At 44.8% G+C, this 22361-nt stretch overlaps 1 protein-coding gene across 11 annotated transcripts in view; it reads right to left on the reverse strand.

Annotated features, from left to right (window-relative positions):
* The window catches only part of CADPS (calcium dependent secretion activator), a 206436-nt gene that overhangs the window by 117217 nt on the left and 66858 nt on the right, over window positions 1-22361 (reverse strand). For all 11 annotated transcript variants that reach the window (XM_077184356.1, XM_077184358.1, XM_077184357.1 and 8 more), the window contains exons 4-6: window positions 20125-20205; window positions 15675-15911; window positions 13216-13337 (exon numbers count right to left, since the gene is read on the reverse strand). In XM_077184356.1, coding sequence (XP_077040471.1) covers window positions 13216-13337; window positions 15675-15911; window positions 20125-20205 — 440 coding nt within the window. The remainder of the gene's footprint in view (window positions 1-13215; window positions 13338-15674; window positions 15912-20124; window positions 20206-22361) is intronic.

Consider the following 22361-nt stretch of genomic DNA (forward strand, 5'->3'; position numbering starts at 1 on the left):
CTTTTATTTTTTTTTAATTTATTTTTTATTTCATTTTTATTTTCAATTGCTTTATTTTTACAGCTTTTTTTTCTAATTTGATTTTTTATTTAATTTTTATTTTTAATTTTTCTATTTTTAAAGCATTTTAGTTTATTTTTCTAATTTTATTTTTTTTTATTCTTAATTTTTCTATTTTTAAAGCTTTTTATTTTATTTTTCTAATTTTATTTTTTATTTATTTTAAATTTTTAATTGGTTTATTTTTACAGCTTTTTATTTTTCTAATTTGATTTTTTATTTAATTTTTATTTTTAATTTTTTTATTTTTAAAGCATTTTAGTTTACTTTTTAAATTTTATTTTTATTTATTTTAAATTTTTTATTGTTTTATTTTTACAGCTTTTTATTTTATTTTTCTAATTTGATTTTTTATTTAATTTTTATTTTTAATTTTTCTATTTTTAAAGCTTTTTTTTGATTTTTTTATTTTTAATTTTTCCATTTTTAAAGCTTTTTATTTTATTTTTTTAATTTTATTTCTTATTTAATTTTTAATTTTTCTTTTTCAAGTCTTTTTCAAGGTCTTTTTCAAGGTGCATATCTGCCAGGAATGCTGAAATGCAAGAGTTTACATCTGCAATATTCCATAATGGAACAGCCACATGATATCAAATATAATCTCAGATTTCCAAAGTGGTACATAAAAAAGCCATCACCAAGTATTAAAAGACCACTGCAAGTTCTTATTGCTTTTTGAGTTAAATAATAGTCTTCAGCTAAGCCTAAATCCAAACAATCTCTACGGTATCTTGCTTATCCTCCTGTTCATTCATTAACAATGGAAGCAATCAGCTATATGATGCAGCAAAAGAGGCATTTAAGAACACCTTAACAAAACCTATTTAAGTACACAGGCATCCCCACCCTCCCCCTGAAACCCCCTATAACCACTTAGTGCCAGTACAGGAGGAAAACTCGGTAAGACAAAGCCAGAAGTCTGACTACAGTAAGAAGAAAACACAAAGGGAGATAGAGCTTCCTTAAATATGAACAAGTGCAACTGGGCTGCATTGCTGGGCCATGAATCAGCCCTGCTAACCAGGCTAACAGGGGAGCAGCTGCAGAGCCATGTGCTTTCCACAGGGGGGACATTTAAACATCATCTATGACCACTTCTCATGGGCTTCAAAATTACCACAGGATATCTTTTATCCCTCTCCAGCTTGCATGGAATAAACATAAAAAAAAATCAGAAAATGAAAGTAAAAATGTGTACTAAAGGAGAGCCATGCTGTCCCCTCAGTGGGCTCACTCCAGGTGTGCATGATGCCCAATGGCCACAGCAGTTTCCTGGGACAGATCTTCTCTGCCAGAGCTGCTACCCTTCTGCCTTGTTCCCATAAATCCACCACTTCAGTAAAAAAAGTCTTGCAGAATAATATTCCTACATGTTGGCCAGATTTGCAGGAATTTGCTCAGTATAGTTTTCCCAAATTAACCAACTCAGCAGCAGTGCCTGTCCTCCCAAGACAGGAACGTGTCCTTGGGAAGGTAGGACATAGCAGGCAGCTGCTTCCATCCCTGCAGGGTCACCAAAACCAGCAGCAGCATCACCTACCCTCCTGCACAGCCAGCTGGCTGTGTGCAAGGGCACAGAGGTCCAGCTGAAAGGCATTTAGTGTATGTGACCATGTCTGGGACAATAGCTGGAAGGGCAGCTTAGCCTCCCTTGCTGTCCTCTACTGTCAGAATGGGATCTGGTGAGGATGCCATGACTGGCCAGTCTGGCTGCCTCCCTCCTTTGGGCAGTGCTGGTGGAGAGAGTTGTGCTTCATGCATTTCTCTTCATTTACAACCCTCATCTCTCCTCTTCTGACATGTCTGTGTCCCTCCTGGTGTACTTGGTCTCCAAAGTGAGCTGCCTGGTGAAGGGAAGTTCATCAAGAGGGCAGCACAGACAGCCTGACAGACACTGCCTGGGCTTGGTGACTGCTTCACCTTGTGTGGTGGGATCCAGCCTTGTTTTCTCAGCTTTTTGTGGTGCCCAGTCATGGTCCCTGCTGGATCTGGATCCTGCTCTGAGGATGGAGAGTTCAGATCCCTGGAGTGCATTGCTGGAGACTGAAATGCTACATACAGTCTAAATTTAGTTCTCCCAGAAATCCTGTCTAACAAATGATGGTTTTATTACTTTAGCACACTCCTCCCCTCCCAGAAGAGACCTTTAAATCTTGGGCCATAAATCATGTATGCCCATGCTTGAGCACTGGTAAAAACAGAGTTAGAGCAGAAGCACACCAGGCACTGAGCTAACCTAGAGACACAAGCGAGGAGGAAAATAAACAGGTTTAAAGTATCTTTAACAGTTATCTATATATGAAGAAGCACACAGGATAGCTTTTTACTATATTCTCTAATGCTTTATCTATACCAGCCATTCAAAAACATGAACTAGAAGTTGATGACCACAATTGTCAGTGATCTACCTGAACTTCCCTTGCCCATACATGGAGGCAATAGTTCATTATAACTGAGCACAGACAGACTCACTCAGGTCAACAGCAAAACCTCATGCAGGGATGGCATTAATCCCACTGGGATGAAAATACCCATTTTTTAAAATGAAAAGAGTGCTTAGGAACTTCTAGGAGCACCATAAACTAGACAATGGTGATCCTTTCACAAGCAGAGGCTGGAAGAGCTGACAGCTCCTTGTAGGGAGCAGTGCAGGTGAGGCACTGAACTGGCAGGGATGTGGCAGAACAGATGTGTCTGTGACACATGGGCAGAGGCAGGTGCTCACACCTGCACCAGCTGGGTCACAAATCCATAATAAACAGAAGCAGGGCATCCCAAAGCCTTTGAGAAAATATGTACTCTTTGCAGCTCTTGTGGGTAATGGCAATGGATAATAGGTTTTTTGTTTGTGTCTTTGGGATTTGAAAAAGCCCAAAGGCACAGAAGAATTCTTGCTTTTTTTAGGCACTCCAAGAAAGCTCACAGGCTGGGTCACACACCTGGAGACCTGTGGGATGCACACACAACTTCACACACACAGCTCTGTTTCAGCAGGAGAATGCCACAAACAACTGCCAGTTTTGGGATGCTGTGCTGGGGACAGCTACAAACTAGTTTGTGACTTCCTACAGTAGGACTGCAAACCTCAGTTGAAAACCTACAAATTTAGGGGACTGTTCTACTGTGTAAATGTGCCTCAGTCACCTGCTATGGGCTCCTGCTACTGCAATAAGGAGAGATCTAATTAAATCAGTAGAGTTAGGCCTTAATTTGCCTCATCCCAATTTAGAGGCAGCAAGCAGATGAAGTGATGCCTGACATAGAGGGCCCCTGTCTTTCCACTGCTATAAAGATGTGCTGGAGGTAACTGCTGCAGATTCACAAAAAAGATTTGAAATTAAAATCTCAAAGAACACATATAGATGCATATACATTGCTCATGCAAAAACATCCTGGGCTAGGAAATACCACTCAGGTGCTAAGAAAGGCACCTTTCCATTCTGCCTGCAGAAATGCACTGAGAAAGGTTTGCATCCATAATACATCTTGATACTCGGGGCTGCTGAGCCTCCTCTGGGATTCCTCCCACGGTAAAACTTTGATGTGTTTACTCACCTTCAAAACAGGATAACCAAAGACATCAGACACAGATTGACAACACAGCCTATTTTTGTTTACATTTGTTTCCTCCCCTCCCTTTCAGCTGCCAGAACAGCCTTTCAGTCCCATCCCCTCAGAACAAGCTGAGCTGAAGTGGGAGTGACAGCACAAACAGATTTGATTCCTCCCAGACTTTCCCGCACAGACTTTGCAGTGATTTAAAACACGCTTCCACTGATGCAGCTCCCGTGCAGGTGCTGACAAATCAGCATTCCTGCAGGCACTGGCTGGCAGAGGTGGCTGTACCTGCCTTCCCTGCAGCCAGGGAACACCGAGTGAGGCCATGGCTCTGCATGCAGCACTGATGTCTGCTCTGATAGGATAACCCAAGGATGCTCTGAGTGAATCCATCGTTTCCCATGGCCAAGCATGGAACACTCCCTCTGCTAAAATAGAACACCTCTGGTAAATATTTTTCTTACAAAAAGGGCATTAATTTTCCCCAAAACACCACTGCAGAAAGCATGATGCTGTTATTCAAAGGTGAGCAGAGACAGTGTGTCACTAAGGACTGGGCTCCTTCTACAGCAGCTAAGGAGGTGTTCCAACCTCCAGCACTTCATGGCCTGTACTTTTCTGTTTCCACAGCTCTGAGACACAATGTATGTGTCACACACACAGGCACCATCTTGCTTAACATCATGCAGACAGCAGTACCAGACCATCTCTCCCTCCAGGAGCTGCAACTCCCACATCCTCAAACTGGCTCCGGCAGCCCTGCACCGCCGGCTGAGAGAGAAATATGTCTGGGAGAGATCACATCTGTGCCTGAGTGTGCAAGGCACAGAAGGATGAGGGTAAAGCTGACAGAGACTGCAGCAAAGCAAAGCCTGCAAAGGTCTGCTCTTGATCTGCTTGTGGCTCACATACAATCCCCGTGGATCCCGTTCCAGTGCCAGCACAGGGCACTGCAGCCAAGAGGAGCTGCTGAGGCCGACAGCACAGCTTTAGGAACCCAAAAAGGGATGATCTTTGCTATGCAGAAAATACAGCTTGATTTGTGTTTCCTGAGAATGACTGATACACTGGGGAAGAAGTGTCATGAGGAAGGAAGAAGGGATGGGAGGTGGATGTAAAATCACATAATAGCTATTTATGGCCACGAGATGGCATTCCTGCCCCAGAGATGTCCCTCCACCATGCCTGCACCCAGCCCAGGACCACACACACCCCTCCCAGACCACTGCACCCCCGGCTGGAATCTGCTGCAGAAATCCCTCAGCTGGTTTGGATGCGAAATTGTGGCAGTGCTATTCACCACAATCTTTTGGGTATTAACAGGGAAAATTTTAAAAAAGACAAAAAAAAGTTGGATGAATACTTTCCATGATTTAAATTATGACTGCTTTTCAAATGCCCGGTGCTCTTGTTCAATAGTATCACAATTAGAGAAGAAAAACTCAGCAGGGGGAAATGGAAGTGAAAGCCCAGCACTGTTTTACTGGGAGGTCTGAACTGAAAGAAAAATTGCTTCTACAAGGGCTGCCTACTGTATGTACTCTATCAGTGTATCTGCTTTGGATACAGCATGGGTTTACAGCTTCATTCATTAATTGCCTGTGTGCATTTACTGTCTGTGGCTGTGATCACTTCTTGAATAGGGTGACTTCAATGCCACACACATGCTAATCAAAGTTTCCTTTGGCCAAAGATGCTCCACTGACCCAGCCACAGAGCTGCTCACTTCACAGAATGACCAAATATGATTCATCTCTCCTATCTGATCTTGTCACCCTGAAAGAAAATAGAGCTTCAGAGGACTGCCATTGGTTAAGGCCTGGTCATGATTTTGGACTTAATAAAGCCTGCCAGATTTACAGAAACTTAGTATCTCACAAACACAGACTGTGGAGAAGGAGACAGAAGTCCTCTGCCTGAAAATACAGGTTACTGGTTTGTGCCAACATCGCCTAGACCCTCCTTTATAAAAGAGTAGAGAGCAGTGAAATATTTTCTAAATGCAAACAGCAGAAAACAACTCAAGGTACTAGAGAGACCAATTTGATTCTTATTTATGTCTCAACATATGTTATATTCTTAGAGGGGCTTCTTGACTCCCCCTTTTACAGTGGAATGGGACAGGCACCCTTCCAAAATCAGCTAAAAGGAAGAACAAGAAGTGTGAGACCATATCTTGCTGTGCCATCACTCACATTTTTGCTGTCCTATACTTTTCCAGGATCCAGGACAGGAAGCTCAAATCTAGCCAGACACCTGGGTTTGCCTTGCCCAACTTCTGACCATTAGAAGCAAAGTTCACACTAGGATCTCCTGGGTCAGTGGGGATGAGTGGACAATTCCAGCAGGTGATGCCCCCCCAGCCATCTGCAAGCTCCTCTCTCCACGAGCAGCCTTCTCCACATAGTAACAGCAGTAGGTTGCTCCCTTTAAAGGCTTTTACAATTAGTTCTGTGGTTTGGTGGGAGATGCAGCACATTCACAAAGCCAGTACACTCCACCTTAATTTCACAGAAAGGACACCTAAAATGTTGAAAAATCACTATCAAGGTTGGTCTTCTTGTTTCATCATTCCAGAGCTTTGTCCAGACAGGAGCAGGCACAGTACCAATTCTTTAAAGCATGTCCTCAATCTCCTTACTCTGCTTTGCAGCAATAGCAGCACCCCTCATTAAATAATAATGTGCACTACTTGTACACAGCACTTAATAAATAAACCAACAACTAGGCCCTTTCACATGCCTCATCCCCTGGCTTTCCCCTGGCAAATGATGTGCTGAACTTACACTAAGGCATGGCTTTTTTTGTTTTTAAGAACACCAACTATGAGCAATAAACACTATGACTGAATGTATCCCAGACCTTGCATTCTGCAGTCCTCCCCTTAATGTAGCACTGTTTCAGATCACGGAGTCTCAGTCTCATTTCAATGTCCTTTTGGTTTTTCCTATCCCCATTTAAGGCTGCAAGCACAGGAGTGATGAAGCAGACGGGTGTCGATGAAAATCGCCTTGGGCAGCATCACACCTTCTGGAATACTTAAATTTGAATGTATGTGCTATCACAGGAATACATAATTCCCAAGTGCATAGGAACACTCAAGAAATTAGACAGCTGGCGAGAAAAGCAAGACATTCATCTGTGAAAGAGAAGGTGCATGAGCTCAACCCTTACTAGACACCAGAGAATCCATGTGAAAGCAATGCTATGTGTGCTCTGAAAGCCAGGGAAAACACAGTCAGAGCTTGCACTTACTTGATACTGGAAGAAACCAAGTACAAGGGGTAAGTGTAAAGAAACATTAATCTTCAACACAGCTCTTAGTGTGGTGCAGGAGAGCAGGGACTGAACATGAGACCTCTGGGAACAGGGCCCCACCTGGGATCACCATCCAGAGCCCCAGCAGAGTATTCCTTGGTAGTCCAGGAGGTTCCTCCACAGCAGTGTGGCTGTCTGGGTGACACTCAGGGTAAGGGAATCCCTACAGGATCTTGCCTTTATTCTGGAGAAAAACTCAGCTGTTTAATCTAAAGCAGAATTTTTGTCCCACAGTGGCTGAGCTGGATAAGAACCAATCCTGCAGAACAGCCATGAGGGAGCATCAGGAAAGGTTCTGAATTCCTAATTAAAAAGGGCAGTAAATCACTTGCACAAAGACCTCTCATAATAGATCACATACTTGCACTTGGGTAATAACTTTTTATTGCAGTTTTTGCTGTGCTTAATGACTTGTCCACAGCCTCCACTTTCAGAAATGGGAACATCACAGCATAAATCTCAGGAGCATTATGGAAATATTGTCACACAAAAGGGGACTTGAAGAGCAGGTGAAACCAAGCTAACAGCAGAACCCTTCAGGTGCAAAGTCATGCATAGTATCATCAGAAAACTGTCTCCTAGGCATGATAAATAGCTGCAAGTGAAGAAATCTCGTGTCAGGAATTTGGACATCACTTTGTACCCTCCAGCCTTAGCCACAGGGGCTAAAACCAACTGTCCTGAAGCTCCTGTCCCTGTCATTTTCACCTCTCAGCTCAGCAGCATCACGGGGTCAGGGCATCTGCACCATGCTCACACGGACCAAAGGTGAAGGCCTCTCCTGGAAGACATTTCCCCAACAGATGCCTTGGGGCAGACTGACCCTGCTCAGAGCCTCACCCCAGGAACAAGGACTGCCCCCCACAAACAATGGTGTCTGATGTTTGCTGTACCCAGCCACCTGCTTAACACATTCCTAAGGCTCCCAGAGATTTCCTAAGGAGAAAGAGCTGCAAACATCTGCACAGCTGTGAAATGAAGTAATGTGACTGGAAAAGCAATCCAATCAGTGTGGGTAATTAAGACAGCTTATATTTAATGCTGAAGCCAATTAGAAGAGTGAGGAGGAGAAAAAAAAGTAAGAAAAAGCAGCTATTTCCTAAAATTTCCTTTTGCTTTGTTTTTTACCCAGCATCATGAATTTTGCTTACACAGGGCTTAGCTAAGCATGCAAACCTAAATATGAATGTCTACTTAAAATTGTGTAGCCACACAGGACCTGTTCCTGAGCTTTGCCATGTCTGGGAGAGACCTACCAGGCCTGGCAACAACAGCTGTACTGAGGGATGCACACCAGGAATTAAACTCTACTCTCACTCACACCAACATAAACCCCTTCAGTTTAGCAGAGTCAAATTAGTTAGATGGAATATTTGAAATTTATGCATCTCAGAAGGACTTTTCTCATTTTACCACAGGGGAGTGTTCACACCATCTCCCAAGAAACTGCAGCAGCAAAACACTGACTGCAACAGAACACTCCCATCACAGCCCTCTCTGTGCAAAGCCACGGGGCACCATTTCAAACTCCCTGGCCTGAGGCAGGGGATTCCTGAATCAAAAGACCAGATTTTCCCCTTCTGCAGACAGAGAAAGCATCCCTGCTTGCCAGCCTCCTTTCCCAGAGGGCTTCTCCTTTTGCTGCTCAGTGCCCATCTCCCAGAAGGAGAAGGTGACTAAACAGCACTGGAGAAGGATGCTGTGCAGGTCCTGTCCCTTTTCATGGTCAGACAGAGGGCTCTGATGGATGTGGCACACTAATTTGAAACAAAAACTCTGGCTGAGTGATAAGCTTGGAGGCTTGGTGCAGGGATCTGAACAAGGGCAGCCTGTCAGAGCAGAGAGAAGCAGCAGAGCTGTCAGAGCACCTTGAAACACATCAGGGAGCAGCATCAGAGACAGCACAAAGACAAAACCAGACACCCCTGTCTCCTAGGGAGGTGGCTAAGGGAAAGGAGATGGGAGAGGTTTAGAAGTTTACCAAAGACATCACTTTATCAAGAGTGAATTTCTGGAAAGGGGACAAAGCTCAAGCCCTTGGTCATGACAAATGTAAGACGTGGCATGAAGTCAGATGAGAGTCACTGAGTGTCCTTTCTCCAGCACTGCCCTACAGCACATGCTGAAGAAAACTACATGGAAAAGAAATCCCAAGCAATGCCAAGTGGCCTTTCCTCCTTATGAAAACAACAAGCTCCATCCTCAACTCTCATTCTCTGAGCTACTGCACCCTTGCACTAGCACTGAAGAGACTGCTCTGCAAGGGGGATAGATAACCTCACAATGAAAACACTTCCAGAGGAGCAGCCCACACCTCTGTCCCTTCCTGGAATGCCAAATGCACAGACAGGTTGGCCAGGTTCTTCCCCACCAGTATTTACTGCTTTTACCCCAAATGGTTCAGCTCAGTTCAATGCAGGGACACCCAATTTTCACTATTGTGATAGAGACTGAGACTTATCTGGGTGCCAAAATAACTCCAGAATCTGTAGCATTTATTCACAAGGCACACAGGTCCTTGCTGTTGTTTGGGTCTCTTTTCTTTTGTTCTGCTCACATCAGAGAAAGGTGATGTGAGATGCTGACCATGAGCACTGCCACAAGCACAGGTCACTGTTTAAATATATCCAGCAATTTCTCTGGAGACTTTAGGACAGGGAGGTTGTGGCTGGATCTTTTGTGCTACTCCCAAACCCCTTGAGAACCCTGTTCCCAGGCTGCACAAACAGCAGCACTACTGACACAGCTCCTGAAGGACATTTTGGAGACATGCAGAGGACAGACCATAGGCCAGTACACAGGGAAGGGGGGAGAGGTATAAACCCCACAAACATCTGCAAGAACACAGTTCCAGCACGAAAAGCAGTAAAATCCTTCTCACACTGGGATTTGAGATATCTTTGAGAGGCATCTGTGTGTTAGGGCGTAATATACAAAAGCTTTTTCTTACACAACTTATTAAAAGCACTACTAATAAAACACTGCAAGCCTGATCTGAAATGAACCTTGCTATTTCAGGTCTGGCTTTCTCTAGAACTGTGCCATCCCCTGCATCTGTGCTGAGGCAGATAATCCTCACATGAAGGGATTGGGCTTAAAATGTCAGTAATCCAACATGAAGCCAGAGAAGAAATAGAAGGCCAGTGTTTACTGTTGTCCCAAAACCCACACTCCTTGCACCCAACTCATCTGATGGCTGGGTACTGGGTACTGAGGGCTGCTAACCCTGCTGCTGCCCTGCCTCTCTCCACATCTGCAAATGGGATTCAAGGTCCAAAGTCACTAAGATGCTTTCTTCTCAAAAACTGCCAGTTTTGCACCAGAATGATGAAAAAAGGATCTCACACAGACCTAGACTGGTGCTTTTGGCAATCCTCCCCTGGCTGGTGAACTGCCTTTTGTCATTAGAGATGTGGAAGCTAGGCTGGAACCCCTGGCATGGCACTGAGCTGAAGAGCAGCCACCATCACCAGTGTGCTGTCACTTTGTGCTCTAGCTGAGGGCTGGCATTTGAAGGACACATGAGATTAAAGTGAACAACCCCACAAGTTAGGTAAAAAGATGTCCTACAAGTTTGAGGGGCCCCTAACACTCTCCACCCCATGACAAGGGGCTGTGATAGAAAAGTGAAGTCTTCCAGTGAATCTTACTGTTCAAATGTAATTTTTCTCCCCTGATGCTTATAAGAAATTTAGCCTTCTGTAGCCTGTAGAGCCTCCAGACAATGGCAAAGCTGAATTTCACTCAGTTTCAAGGCTGGCAGTTTAGAAATGCTGCCTGATTCCAGACCTGCATTCACTGCATATTCTGAGCACAGGTGCTTAACTCACACTTTTTGAGCCTCTGAGACATAAAACTTCTGGGATGTCCAGAGGTAACTTGCTTTGGTGTTCACAGTTTCATAGTGCTGAGGCTCACAATCCCCAAGTGTTCTTCACCCCCAGGCCAGGCAGCATCCCTGCCAAAGCACACAAATCCTGGGATGCTGGGCAGGGAGCAGTCCCTCATGCCTCCACTGAGCTGCTTCCTTTCTCTAGGGGTGGTTTGCTTATTACAAAAAGCACAGAAGCATGCACAGTGTGAATGACCTCAGTGAGACTGATGTCAGCATCTAAACTAACACCTCCAAAGGCTGTTTTGCATTGCCATAAATCCTTTGTTTCTAAGGCAGCACTGCTCAAAAATGCACCAAAACATTCTCTGAGCTGTTTCTATCACTGCCCTCATCACCAGAGCACCTGAGGGCCTTCAAGTCTTGTATTAAGCAAGATGACAAACATGTCACATCTGATTCATTCCCTCTTTCCTTCTCAAGAGAACTTAGGTGCAGTAAATTGCTTTCACAGAGCTTTGGTTTCCTGTATCTCTGCTGCTGTGCCTGGGAGGGGAGGCAAGGTGCAAGAAACACCTCTAATGCAGAGAGGAAAGAAGGACAAGCCTTTTGTGATGGCCTCTGCTTTCTGTGAAGATTATTCTAGAGCCACAGCTTGGCTGGTCTTTGGTTCTGGAAAGAAAAGGTCTTAGGACCCTCTTGGAATTCAACTATCAAACCTACTCCCCTCCTAAGCCATTTCCATAGGTATTAGCCCAAGTGCTGGAGCAATCCAGAAGTCTGGAAGCCTGGCTCACACCTCTGCAGGAAGCCAGTGCAGAGAGAGGATGAATGTGATGGACTTGCATGACTTTTATCACACCACAGCACTCAGTGTTGGCTGCATTTTCTTGAGGGCTGATGGCTTCATGCCCAGACACTGTACATTTAATTATAATAAAAAGACCCACTCAATTAAAGAGTTCACTCCTGCAGGTCTTATTTTGAAAGCAGTTCTCATAGAAATAGTCCTGCATTTTGCAGTGAGAAGACCTGTGCATGGAAGGGCAGATCCTGTGAGCAAAGGTGGGATGAACAGACCAATCTAAACAAGTACATGCAACCCAGGAGAAATGTGCTTTATCAGTATGAATGGTAGCAATTTCCCCTAAATAGAGCCCAACTTTCTCCACTGAGGCAATAAGAATACCTAAAATAGTGACAATTGTAAGTTCTCATGGAAATTTTGCTCTAAGCTCAGCTCTCTTCCTTCCTTCTCTAAAGCAGATTTCAAAGCATTTTGAAAAGTCAGCCAGGCTGCAGCACTTTCCCTGATTGGGAATATTGTTTATGAACAGCTTACTGCAGATTCCTGCTGCTCTGGTGCAGCACAGGGCATGAGGCACCAGCAATTTCTGTGCCTCTGTGAGAGGACAGTGACAGAGGGAGGGCAGCCTGTCCTGGTCTCTCACTGCTCCTGAGCTGCTTGCAGTGCTTGTGCACTGCCAATCCTGCAGCCAGGTGGTTCTGGATTTCCTTCCACGAGCTTGGGAAGCTCCTGGCAAAACACCTCTGAGGACTGGCCACAGGGAAGGGGATATGAGCACAATAGCACTGCTCCCTAGTCCTGGAGGAGGCTTCACACCACCTCAGCAATTCTCCACTGTCAGGAACCACATTGAAAATTTAATTTAAGTGTGAAATCTCTGCAGTCATTCAGAGAAACACTGCCTCAAATACAGAATGTTTCAAGTTAACTAATCCCACAAATTGGAAAGGAAATAAGCCATTCATCATTTCCTCCTTCCAAATAACAAAGGCCAATCACTACTGGTAGGTGCTTAACAACATCCAGGTAAGACAAAAGAAAGCCAAGTATGGGGTCAAAAGTGAGGATTTGGGGACGAGGTCAAAGAGGACAGGACAAGACTCTGCCCTTGAATGGGACTGGGCCAGAGAGGTCTCAAATAAAGCTTTAACTGAGTAATTTGAAACTTCTCCCAGATCCTCCCTTCCACCTCTGGCTGCCAGACTGTGTCCCTGCCAGCTGTTCTCTCTCTCGTAGGACTGCCAAAACCCTGACAGTGAGGACAGGATAATGTACCTATACCTGATGGCACCAGTTCAGATGGACACTCAGGCAAGTACTTATCTAAGCACACGCTTAACTCCATCCCTATTTAGTAAAGCACTTATGTATAGGCACAAATTTATCTCTCTATGGTGGCTACACGAGACATAAGCCTCTCATTAACACTTTACTCCCCTCAGGCAGGGCTTATGTGCCATTTTTAGCTGCAGGACAACACTCTGCATGTGTGCAAGGAAGGCCATGCTTCTCCTCTGCCTCTGAGAGTCCCCTCTGCCCTCAGCATGCAGGAGGCAGAGCTATCTGCAGTGACTCAGCAGTGCAGAGACAGGGCAGAACAGTGTGGTGGGGAGACACCAAAGAGCAAAGCAAGGCTTACGTTGGCTTTGAGGCTTCAGCCTGGTCTGTCTGCAGCTTCTCCCCCCCTTCCACCTCCATGGTGCAGTACACGATGCGGTTGGGGGCCAGCGACTTCAGCCCCTGCACCTCCATGATGACAACCTGCAGGCAGAGGAGGAGAAGCGTTAGAGGAGCAGCTCCTTCACACCCTGCTGGAGCCCATGGGGGCAGCCAGGTCCCCCCTGTGCTGCTGGATGTTCTCAGGGGCAGGAGGCAGGGATGGTGGCACTGCCCAGGCTGAGGGGACACTGTGGCAGCCAGCCAGGTCTGTATGGAGACCAGGATTCCCTCTGACTGCACATGGGCTCACTGAAACCCTGGGTGTCCAGGGCTGTACCGAGCTTCAGGAGATGGGCTTCACAGATCTACTCCTGGTCCATCTAGAAATGCCTTAATATGTGAAATCCAGGGGAAAAAATGCACACAACTACTCAGCTTGTGCCAAAAGCATATTTTCCATATTAATTTCCATTATATTAATATTAATATAAAATGGTTTGGGGTTTGGCATTTGAAGACCATCTGGTCCAATCCCCATGCTGAGACATGGACATCTTTCAGTAGATCAGGTTGCTCAGAGCACCATCCAACCTGATCTTCAAAAACTCCAAGGATGAAACACCTATGTCCCATTTGTTCCCTGTTCCAGTGTCCTACCACCCTCATTAAAACCCTTTTCTTTCTTATACCAAATTTAGATCTACCCTGTTCTAGTTTAAAACTGCTGTCCCCTGCCCACCCTATAGCTCTGATAAAAAAACAAAGAAACCCCCAAAAAAACCCCAAACAAGACCCCCCCCGCCAACAAACACCCAAAAACCAAACCAAACCAAAACCAAACAAAACCAAAAATAACTTCCTTCATCTTGCTTATAGAAAATCTTCCTAATTAAGAAGTCACCACCTAAGTTTTGTGCAGGTAATTAATTTTTTTCCCTTCTTTTTAAAGGTGATTAATCCCATTAACCACATACCTTAAACATTTCTACAAGAATCACTGTGGGAGTTTCTGTTCATGTTCTATTACAGCTATTTATGTAGTATATACACAGGGGTTTAAAATTCCTCTCCTCAGGTCTTCTGATCTGTCTGGAGCTGAGGATCCTGTCCCTGGCACACAGAGCTCCACAAAGCCTCTGATGAGTGCCCATTTTTGGTAAAAGCTTTCTTGCAGCAGGAGTTTTGTGCACTGAGCAGTGCCCAGACCTGCCAGCTCCTGAAGTCAGTGCTTCACTGGGCTTTGGCTTCCCACCAGATGGGGTTCAGCTGGAGCAGAGCATTTGTGACACCCTGCTGTAAGGGTGGCCCTTCACACACATCTGTACACACTGCACAGCTTCTGCAACAGGGGGCTACTGCTTTGTGATAGCTCCCTGCTCCTCCACATGGGAATGCTTGGAAGTCAGCCTTATTTGATGCTGCTCTTGAAAGCATCATCTCTGGGTTCACAGCCCTAGTTTTACATAAGACTGAACTGAATACTATCAAGATGGTTTCAGACACTTAATGAGTTGAATTCTGAGACTGGACAACCAGGGTTGTTAAGTTTTGCATTAGCATGATATGTATAACAAGAGAGTCTCTAGGAAGGGAAATAAACAGGAAACTACACAAAACCAAAATTTTCTGATTTTTCTGCATCCTACATTTTTGACTCCATCCTGCTAGTTGTTTTGACAATGTAACATAAACCCACTCATTGACAGACAACAACAATTCTGTAGGGGTGAGTTGATGACTCCTTGAAGTAAATATGCCCACAAATAGACCACAAATGTGTTTGCACAAAACAACTGAGTTGGCTGAAAACAGCTACAGAGCAACCAGGACTGAGGCAGCAACAGCACCCTGCCTTCCCCTGGGCTGCACAGACAAACTGCTCAACAGAGCACTGAGCAGAAAATCAGCATGCAACAGAGAGCAAAGAGCAACCCAGCACAGCACAGGATATCCACACAAACTGCAAATCAATCTGTTGGGTGAATTCAAACCCCAGGGATTTTTCACAATTCTTCAAAGAGGAAGCAATTCTCGCAGGGAAATGCAGCGAGCCCTCTAGCTGGCAATAGTTAAAGGTGCTGATATTTACAGTGTTGCATTATTGTAATGGTTGTGGGGACAATACAGGCTCAGGGTCACTGGGCTACACTCAGTAACAAACTGCATGAAGAGATCAGGTAATATACCTGATGCAGATTTCTGAGCCATTTGATATACATCATCACAAAATGCCAGACTGCACATCACACAGATTGCTCCAACAAGGTGCTGAGACACCAGAAAGGACACAGTGTTTAATCACAGGCAAAGCTTCCAGTAAACAGAGAGTGATTTCTACTCACCTCTCTCCACCTAACCTAAATCTGAACTGAGCAGAAGTTGGCTGCTGTGCTTTTTACTCCCATGAACTGTACACACTGCTGTGTGCATGTAGCTTACCTCCAGGGAGAATGACAGCACGACATCTGACTTGGAAAGCTGGTTCTCATTCTCCTCTCCCATGTCAATTATTGAGGTGTTGTGGCTACGTTTCAGCTTCTGCAGCTTGAACTCAGAGCCTCCTTTAGACACAGGCATGCTCTCCAAGTTTGCCATCAGGAGATTGACAGATGACTTCAGCTCCTCAATGTACATGTTCTCCATTTCTTTGGACACAAACTTGGGAAACTTGCGCTCCTTGGATTTGGAAACAAACACAACAGAATGAATGTTTGTGACAATCAACAGCCACTTGTTGCAGTGGGAGAATCCCCCAAGAGCATCTGTAGAGATTTGTGAGCAGGGAGCTCCTACAAACCAGATGACAAATTACAGCTTCCCCCTGAGTAATGTAGAAACATTATTGCTAGTTTCTCACTGAATTACTACTTGGTACTTGTCCAACTTTCCTGTATCTTGCATGCACTTGAATTTCACTGACTTTTCTATCTGCAAATGGGCTTTTTCCAATGGATGGCATTTTCCTCAATTACAAACACTCCAGGCCAGATCTCAACTGAACTTTGTGACCAACAGCAACTTACTAAGGATTCAGAGGAGGCTGACAGTAACAAATTTGCTTTCCAGTCTCCCAGTTGTGCCAGCTCCTTTAAAAACACTTCTGAGCAGTTGCTTCATCAGGTTTCCAGCTGTGAAAGGAGCCCAAAGAGAGAAAACCAGCCATGTGTGGGCAGGAATGTTTGGTCCTAACTGGAAGAAGAAGTAAAACATCCTTTCCACTACTTGCCAAGGCCTGAGTCTCCCCCCAAGAAGACAACTTTTCACTGTGAGACTTTCCAGTGCTGCTTGCTGTCAACAGGAAATTTAAACTCTAAAACCAAGGGTGACAGTGAGAGGAAAATATGATGTTCCCTAATTAATATTCTCAGCTTTGAACTGCTGCCCATCACCAGCCTGAGTCCTGCATCTTCTGTCAACTCCTCCCATGGCCTGAATCTGCTCAGGATTTGAATGTCTCTCAGTGGGTTACAAGCACTGTGCAAGGTGTAAAACAGAAAGGCAGCATCTGCAGCCAGGGAACACAAGGCTGATGTGCAAACAATCTTGGTGGCAATTCACAAGTTTGTAAAAAGCCATTTGTAAAATGTATGCTAGGAAAGAAAATAAGGTCATGTTTCTTCTAGAAGACTGTCATCAGGGTGCTGAAAGAGCTCTCCTCTGCACTAGTTTTTGCATCAGTCCTTAAGATCACTACAAGCAGAGCTCACAGCAGCACTCACACCAAGCAGCTGAAGTATGGCCATCTGTTTCCAGCCTCAATCCTGGGAAGCAATTCCCTCATGTAAATTAGACCTACCGTAAAATAAACTACTTAATCAGCCTCCTGTATTGTCTGTGCATTATATAAGTTGCAAGTCACCCCTAGGAAAAAAAAAAACCAAACAACTGTTTCATAGATTTTGAGAACTACTGCTGCAGCAATGATGTTCAGACATTATTGCTTTTTTACCCTGCTGTCATCCATCTCTCCAGGGACTGCAATTTTGGCACTGCCCTCACAAACCTCTTCAGCAGTGCAGCAAGGACTGAGACATTTCACTGTGTGCCACCAGCAACTTCTTGTATTAGGACTAAAATGTAGTTTGAAGTGATGCATAACAGTTTAACTGGGACTATTTAACTGATGTTGGAAACGCAGAGATGCAGATCTCAAGTCTCAAGTCACCCATCAGACTGGAGATAAAGCTGGGGGAAGTCTGGAGTAAGAAACTATCAAGAGATGCAGACAACAGCAAGAAAGGGCATTAGTCACCTCCCCATGTACTGGGAGCAGAGAGAGGATCAGGAATAGGGAGAGGCACAAGCATGGAGGCAGGCAGAGTAGGATACTGAGGAATGACCTGCCCAGCAGGCTGGAGCAGAGTGGGTCCAGCCTCAGCCAGACATAGCACTCCAGTGTCACCACCAGGTCTCATTTAGTTGCTCCTGCACGTGCTCCTCCTTGTCCTTGTGGCCAGGTGACTGGGAGGGGGAAAAGGCACCACAGGACAGTAGAGCACTTGCCACTGCAGAGAAAAATACGTCTGCCTTGGCATCACTAAGCTCTCAGCTGTAATGCTGCTCTATTTAGCTGCTGGAAAAGTACAATACACAGACTGAAAAGCCTGTCCAGATTCAGCTTTAAAACATCTGCTTGCCACAGAGTGTGATCCTCAAGCTGCCTGGCTCCAAGGCTGGGCTGATGTGCTTTGATGCACTGGGCTCAGTGGGGGACCTTGCCTAGCACTGCCCTAGTGCTGCACTGAGCTGCACTCTACTGGGCACAGGGGGAGGCAAAAACACCCAGAGCTGTGTCCTGGCATGCAGAGGCAGGAAAGCTGGCACAACAGTGACTTGTTCAAGGTCACACAACAGCTCAGATGAAGCCTTGCAGAGCCACTGGTCCCGTAAGACTCCACAGCCTTTGCTGCCTCTGAAGTGCAAATGTCCTAGTGTGAATTTCTTTATTTAACAACGAGGTATTAATTTGCCTCAAGCATGGAATCTCCAAGACAGACACCTCAGTGCTGGTTTCACAAGCACTGTAAGCCTCCCTGTGCAGCAAATCTGTATTAAAAGCTGCAAATTGGAGATAAAAATGGAAATGCTATCCTTTCACTGAGCTGAATTGTGAACCTGCCCTCTGATACAGGGAAAGCCGCCTTGCCCTGAAAGGAGGCTACAGAAGAAGATTCAAAAGGTCATTTAGATGCCTCCAAAATATGGTATTCATGGATCTGAAAGAACAAGGTTTCTTGCAGGCAGATGCTGGCGGGACCTGACATTCTGAAAGGAAAGTCTGCTGCAGTACCATGACAGAGATTAAATATCCCTAGCTGCCAACTGAAACCCAGGTAAGCCCCTTTTACTCTAAACCACCCTCCAAGCTGCACTGTTGTATTTTGAAGGTTGAATTCTGCACAGAAATATGTCAGGTTATGTTGAGAAATTTTCCCCTGACTTTCTCTTGGATGGCCAGCAGTGTCATAGTTTGTTTTCAATATCCTTGGGGGAAGAATGGAAATGGCAAATTCTCATTTGCAAAAAATAATTCATGATGCTGCAGCTTCTGCTGGCTGCTACTGAATCATGCATATTGTTGTTCTACATACCATAAAGAGAAAATGAAATCACAAAACCAGGCAATCTTTTTCTCAGGGCCTGGCTACCTATCTCAGAACCAGAGCAGCTGTGCTCAGTGCAGAGGCTTACATTTCACTGCAAATAAATACTATAGGTTTTCTTGACAAGAATGAAATGGCAAAGGGCCAAATGCTGAACAGTGAACAAGAGCTACAGTGAATTTGCTGTTTTGCTGCACCATTGATTGGCTATGTGGTCCTTGGCTATCTCACTAATTTTATCAGTGAAGAGGGGAAAACCAGAGCCTATGTCCCCAAAGACAAAACAGCAGCAGATGTTTAACAGAGCTGTTAGTGAGGAGCAGCAGTGCAGGCTCCATCAGCACCATTGTCAATGCCTGACTATAAATCAATATGCTCTGCTTTTCACATCCAGGCATATCAGTGTGGTTGCAAACAGCTCTGATATTACCTATCTTATAAAAAATCCTAATTTGGGCCCAGCTCGGTGCTGGGAGGACTGCTGCTGAAAGGCAGGCCCCTGGACTGAGCTTGTCTCTGTGATTAGATTTTTTTTTTGCCTTGTAGTAATGGTTTCTTGATTATCAAGAACAGCCAGATAGATCATTCCAAATGACTTCAGCCCCATTAGGGCTTTATCAGTGACTCAGAGCATCTGATTAGAGGCAAGGAGAAAACTCAGCCATGCTGATGTCAACAGGATCCTCTCCATCATCTATGGTCCATTGGAGGCCACTGTGTAGGGGTGTGATTTGCTCCTCGGGAGATGGCTCCTTGCAGAAGGGTCTCCAGGGACATCAGCTGAGTGCTTGGTTATCAAAGCTGTCTGGAGCTCTCCAAACAGCAGTAATGTCTGCAGGGGGCAGTGATGGCCTGACTGCTCTCATGCACAGTGTGAACTTCTTTGGGATAATACATCTGAAGGACCTTTATTGAGGCAGCATTTCCCTACAGGCAGGAAATTGTGGCTCCTATCAGCCCAGCAAAAACCACAAATCCCATTAGGATGACTCCTGGCTCCTTTTTTACACACGATTATCCACCTTATTGTCTAGCATAGAAATGTGACACCTCTGAGGATTCACAAGGGATTTTTCAGGAACCTAAACTCTCCCAGCTCATCAGGACATTCCAAGAAATGCACATCAGAATGGCTTCATCTCGCAGCTAAAAATCTGATCACTTCTAACCGGTAATTATTATGAGAAGAAACTTGTAAGAGAATGACAGGACCTGGGGGCTGCATCAAACTCCTTGTATACTCCTAAATGAAGAGGTTATTAATGACAGTAGACTTCTGGTTTTACCTTGGCAATTTGTTCTGCCATTTGGAGACGTCCATCTAACTCACGTCTGATCTGTGCTGCTTGCTCATCAGGGTTGTCCAGCTGTAGAAAAACAAAAGGCAAATCAAGGTGAAAAATTAACCAATGCAACTCCTTCAGGAGCAGTTCAGTTCTTCAGGCTGACCTCCTGTGCTACATTGCTGATAGACAGAGCAAGTGGTGAGGGGCCACATTCTGGAACAGAAGCCCCCACAAAGGACAAACACAAAGTTCACCAATCCAAATCAGCTTCTGATGCCTGCCCTGCTGCCTCCTGGGGCTGAGCATCCTCACCCTCAGGCAGTCTGGTGCAGTGTAGTCTGGAAAGTTACAGCCACAGTGATGACAAAAGTTCTGATTCTCAGCCTGATGAGTGATGAGCTCATCTGTTGGTGCTCACTGGATCAGCTGAAACACCACGTTGCCCCTGACCCATTGCTCTCCACAGCATCTCCTCGTCTGTCACATACGCTGCTTCACCACTGATTTTCCAGAGAGCCAACAATGACTATGGCTAAGATTGATGGAAAGTATATTTTTGATTAGCTTTTGAAAGCCTTTGTTATGGATTTAATTCAGGAAAACTACAAAGTGTCCTGACTGCGATCCAAATCCATTGAAGCTTCAACAGCTTCATTCACACCAGCTGCCCAACATAACCTGCTGGTGTGGTTCATCTTTATATTCCTGATCCCACCACCAGCACAGAGCCATGGATTACCAGCACTTTTCAGGATCAGGTGCCCCTGTCAGCTTCTCCATGAACAAATGTACCACACAACTATCCTGCACCTCTGGAAGAACCTCTTGGAGCTGCTTCATTAAGGGTAGGAAATGTACAGACCCAGATTTCCATTTCTTTGCAATTCTGAAAGAGGGAGCATTATTTGAATTCTATCTGAGCTACAGTAATTGAGGTTAATCACACACTACCCAAAATAACTCAGGAGCTAAATTTAGAAACTGAGGCTGCTGCTGTGGAGGAGGGTTGATTTTGCAGTATGATAATGAGCCAACAAACTGCCTCACGCTTTCTGCACTATCTTGATTGTGCAGATGTTTTCCAGTGATGCTACAGGTGTCCAGGAAAGATCTGACTGCAGAAGATTATTTTTCTTAGGAGCCAACAAGCAGCCTAGGCAGTCTCTGTGGCTGTGGTTGAGTGGGTAAGGTATTGCTTTCCAGGGCTGTGCTTCCCAAGACTAAGTAGTGACACCAAGCCAAGTAACCTGGTACTTAAAAGAAACAAAAAAATCTTCCCAGGCTGTATTTTCAATAATTCTGCATGGTAAGTCCATGACAAAAACTGATCTTTGGGAAAGCAGTCCTGGTCTGTAGTAGCCAAAATAACATTTTCTTCTTGTTGTCTACAGAATGGTACTCATGAGACAGCCCCTGCCTGTCCTCCTGGCACCTTTCAGCAGCTCTCTTGTGACTAAGGGCAGCATCCTAACAGCTCAGTCATTGTCTCCTACTGTGCCTGGGAAGGACTCCTGTGCCTGGGAAAGGCTCCTGGTGCCCTCAGAGCAAGCAGAGTACATTTTACACAGCCATAACACTATATAGAGCCATTAAGAGAGTAATGCTGGAAAGGTGCAAATGTGAGGCCTACCATCTAAGCAAGACCAAGTAAGGCAACACAGACCTTAATATCATTAAAACTCAATTTCTTAACTAGAGAATCAGCTATTTATTATCTGCCACATGCATGCCCACTTTATATTCAAGTACTTGACAGCCAAATACATAAATGATTTAAGAAGTCAAAGAGAAAATGAATTAGTTTCGTTCTGCATTATGACTATGTTATGTGTATGCTGCGAATAAAGCAAAGATATAAATCATAAGGTTGCCCCAGTCAATTAAATGTGAAAAGTATTATAGATTTCAGTATATACATGATTTGTCATATGCACTGGGCTTTTCTTCAGCAGCATGCCACAAATACATGATTTACATAATTCGTAATTCTCAACTGATCATTACCCAACTGCCTGCTGGTAAATTAGATGTTTTCATACGTCTACCCACAACCACATTAGTTCTCTCTGCCTGCCCTGCAGAGATTACCTACATTGGTGTAACAGTTGCTAAAGCAAAAGAATAAAAATTTAAAAGTATGTGTAGATTAGGTTTTAAGGAACCCAAAACTGACCAGCACTGCAGCCAGCCTATCACTGCAGGCATTGCAGAGCAGGTGTCTACTTGAACCCTTTCTA

The sequence above is a fragment of the Agelaius phoeniceus genome, chromosome 11, assembly GCF_051311805.1.
Source record: "Agelaius phoeniceus isolate bAgePho1 chromosome 11, bAgePho1.hap1, whole genome shotgun sequence".
In the NCBI taxonomy this organism is placed as follows: Eukaryota; Metazoa; Chordata; class Aves; order Passeriformes; family Icteridae; genus Agelaius; species Agelaius phoeniceus.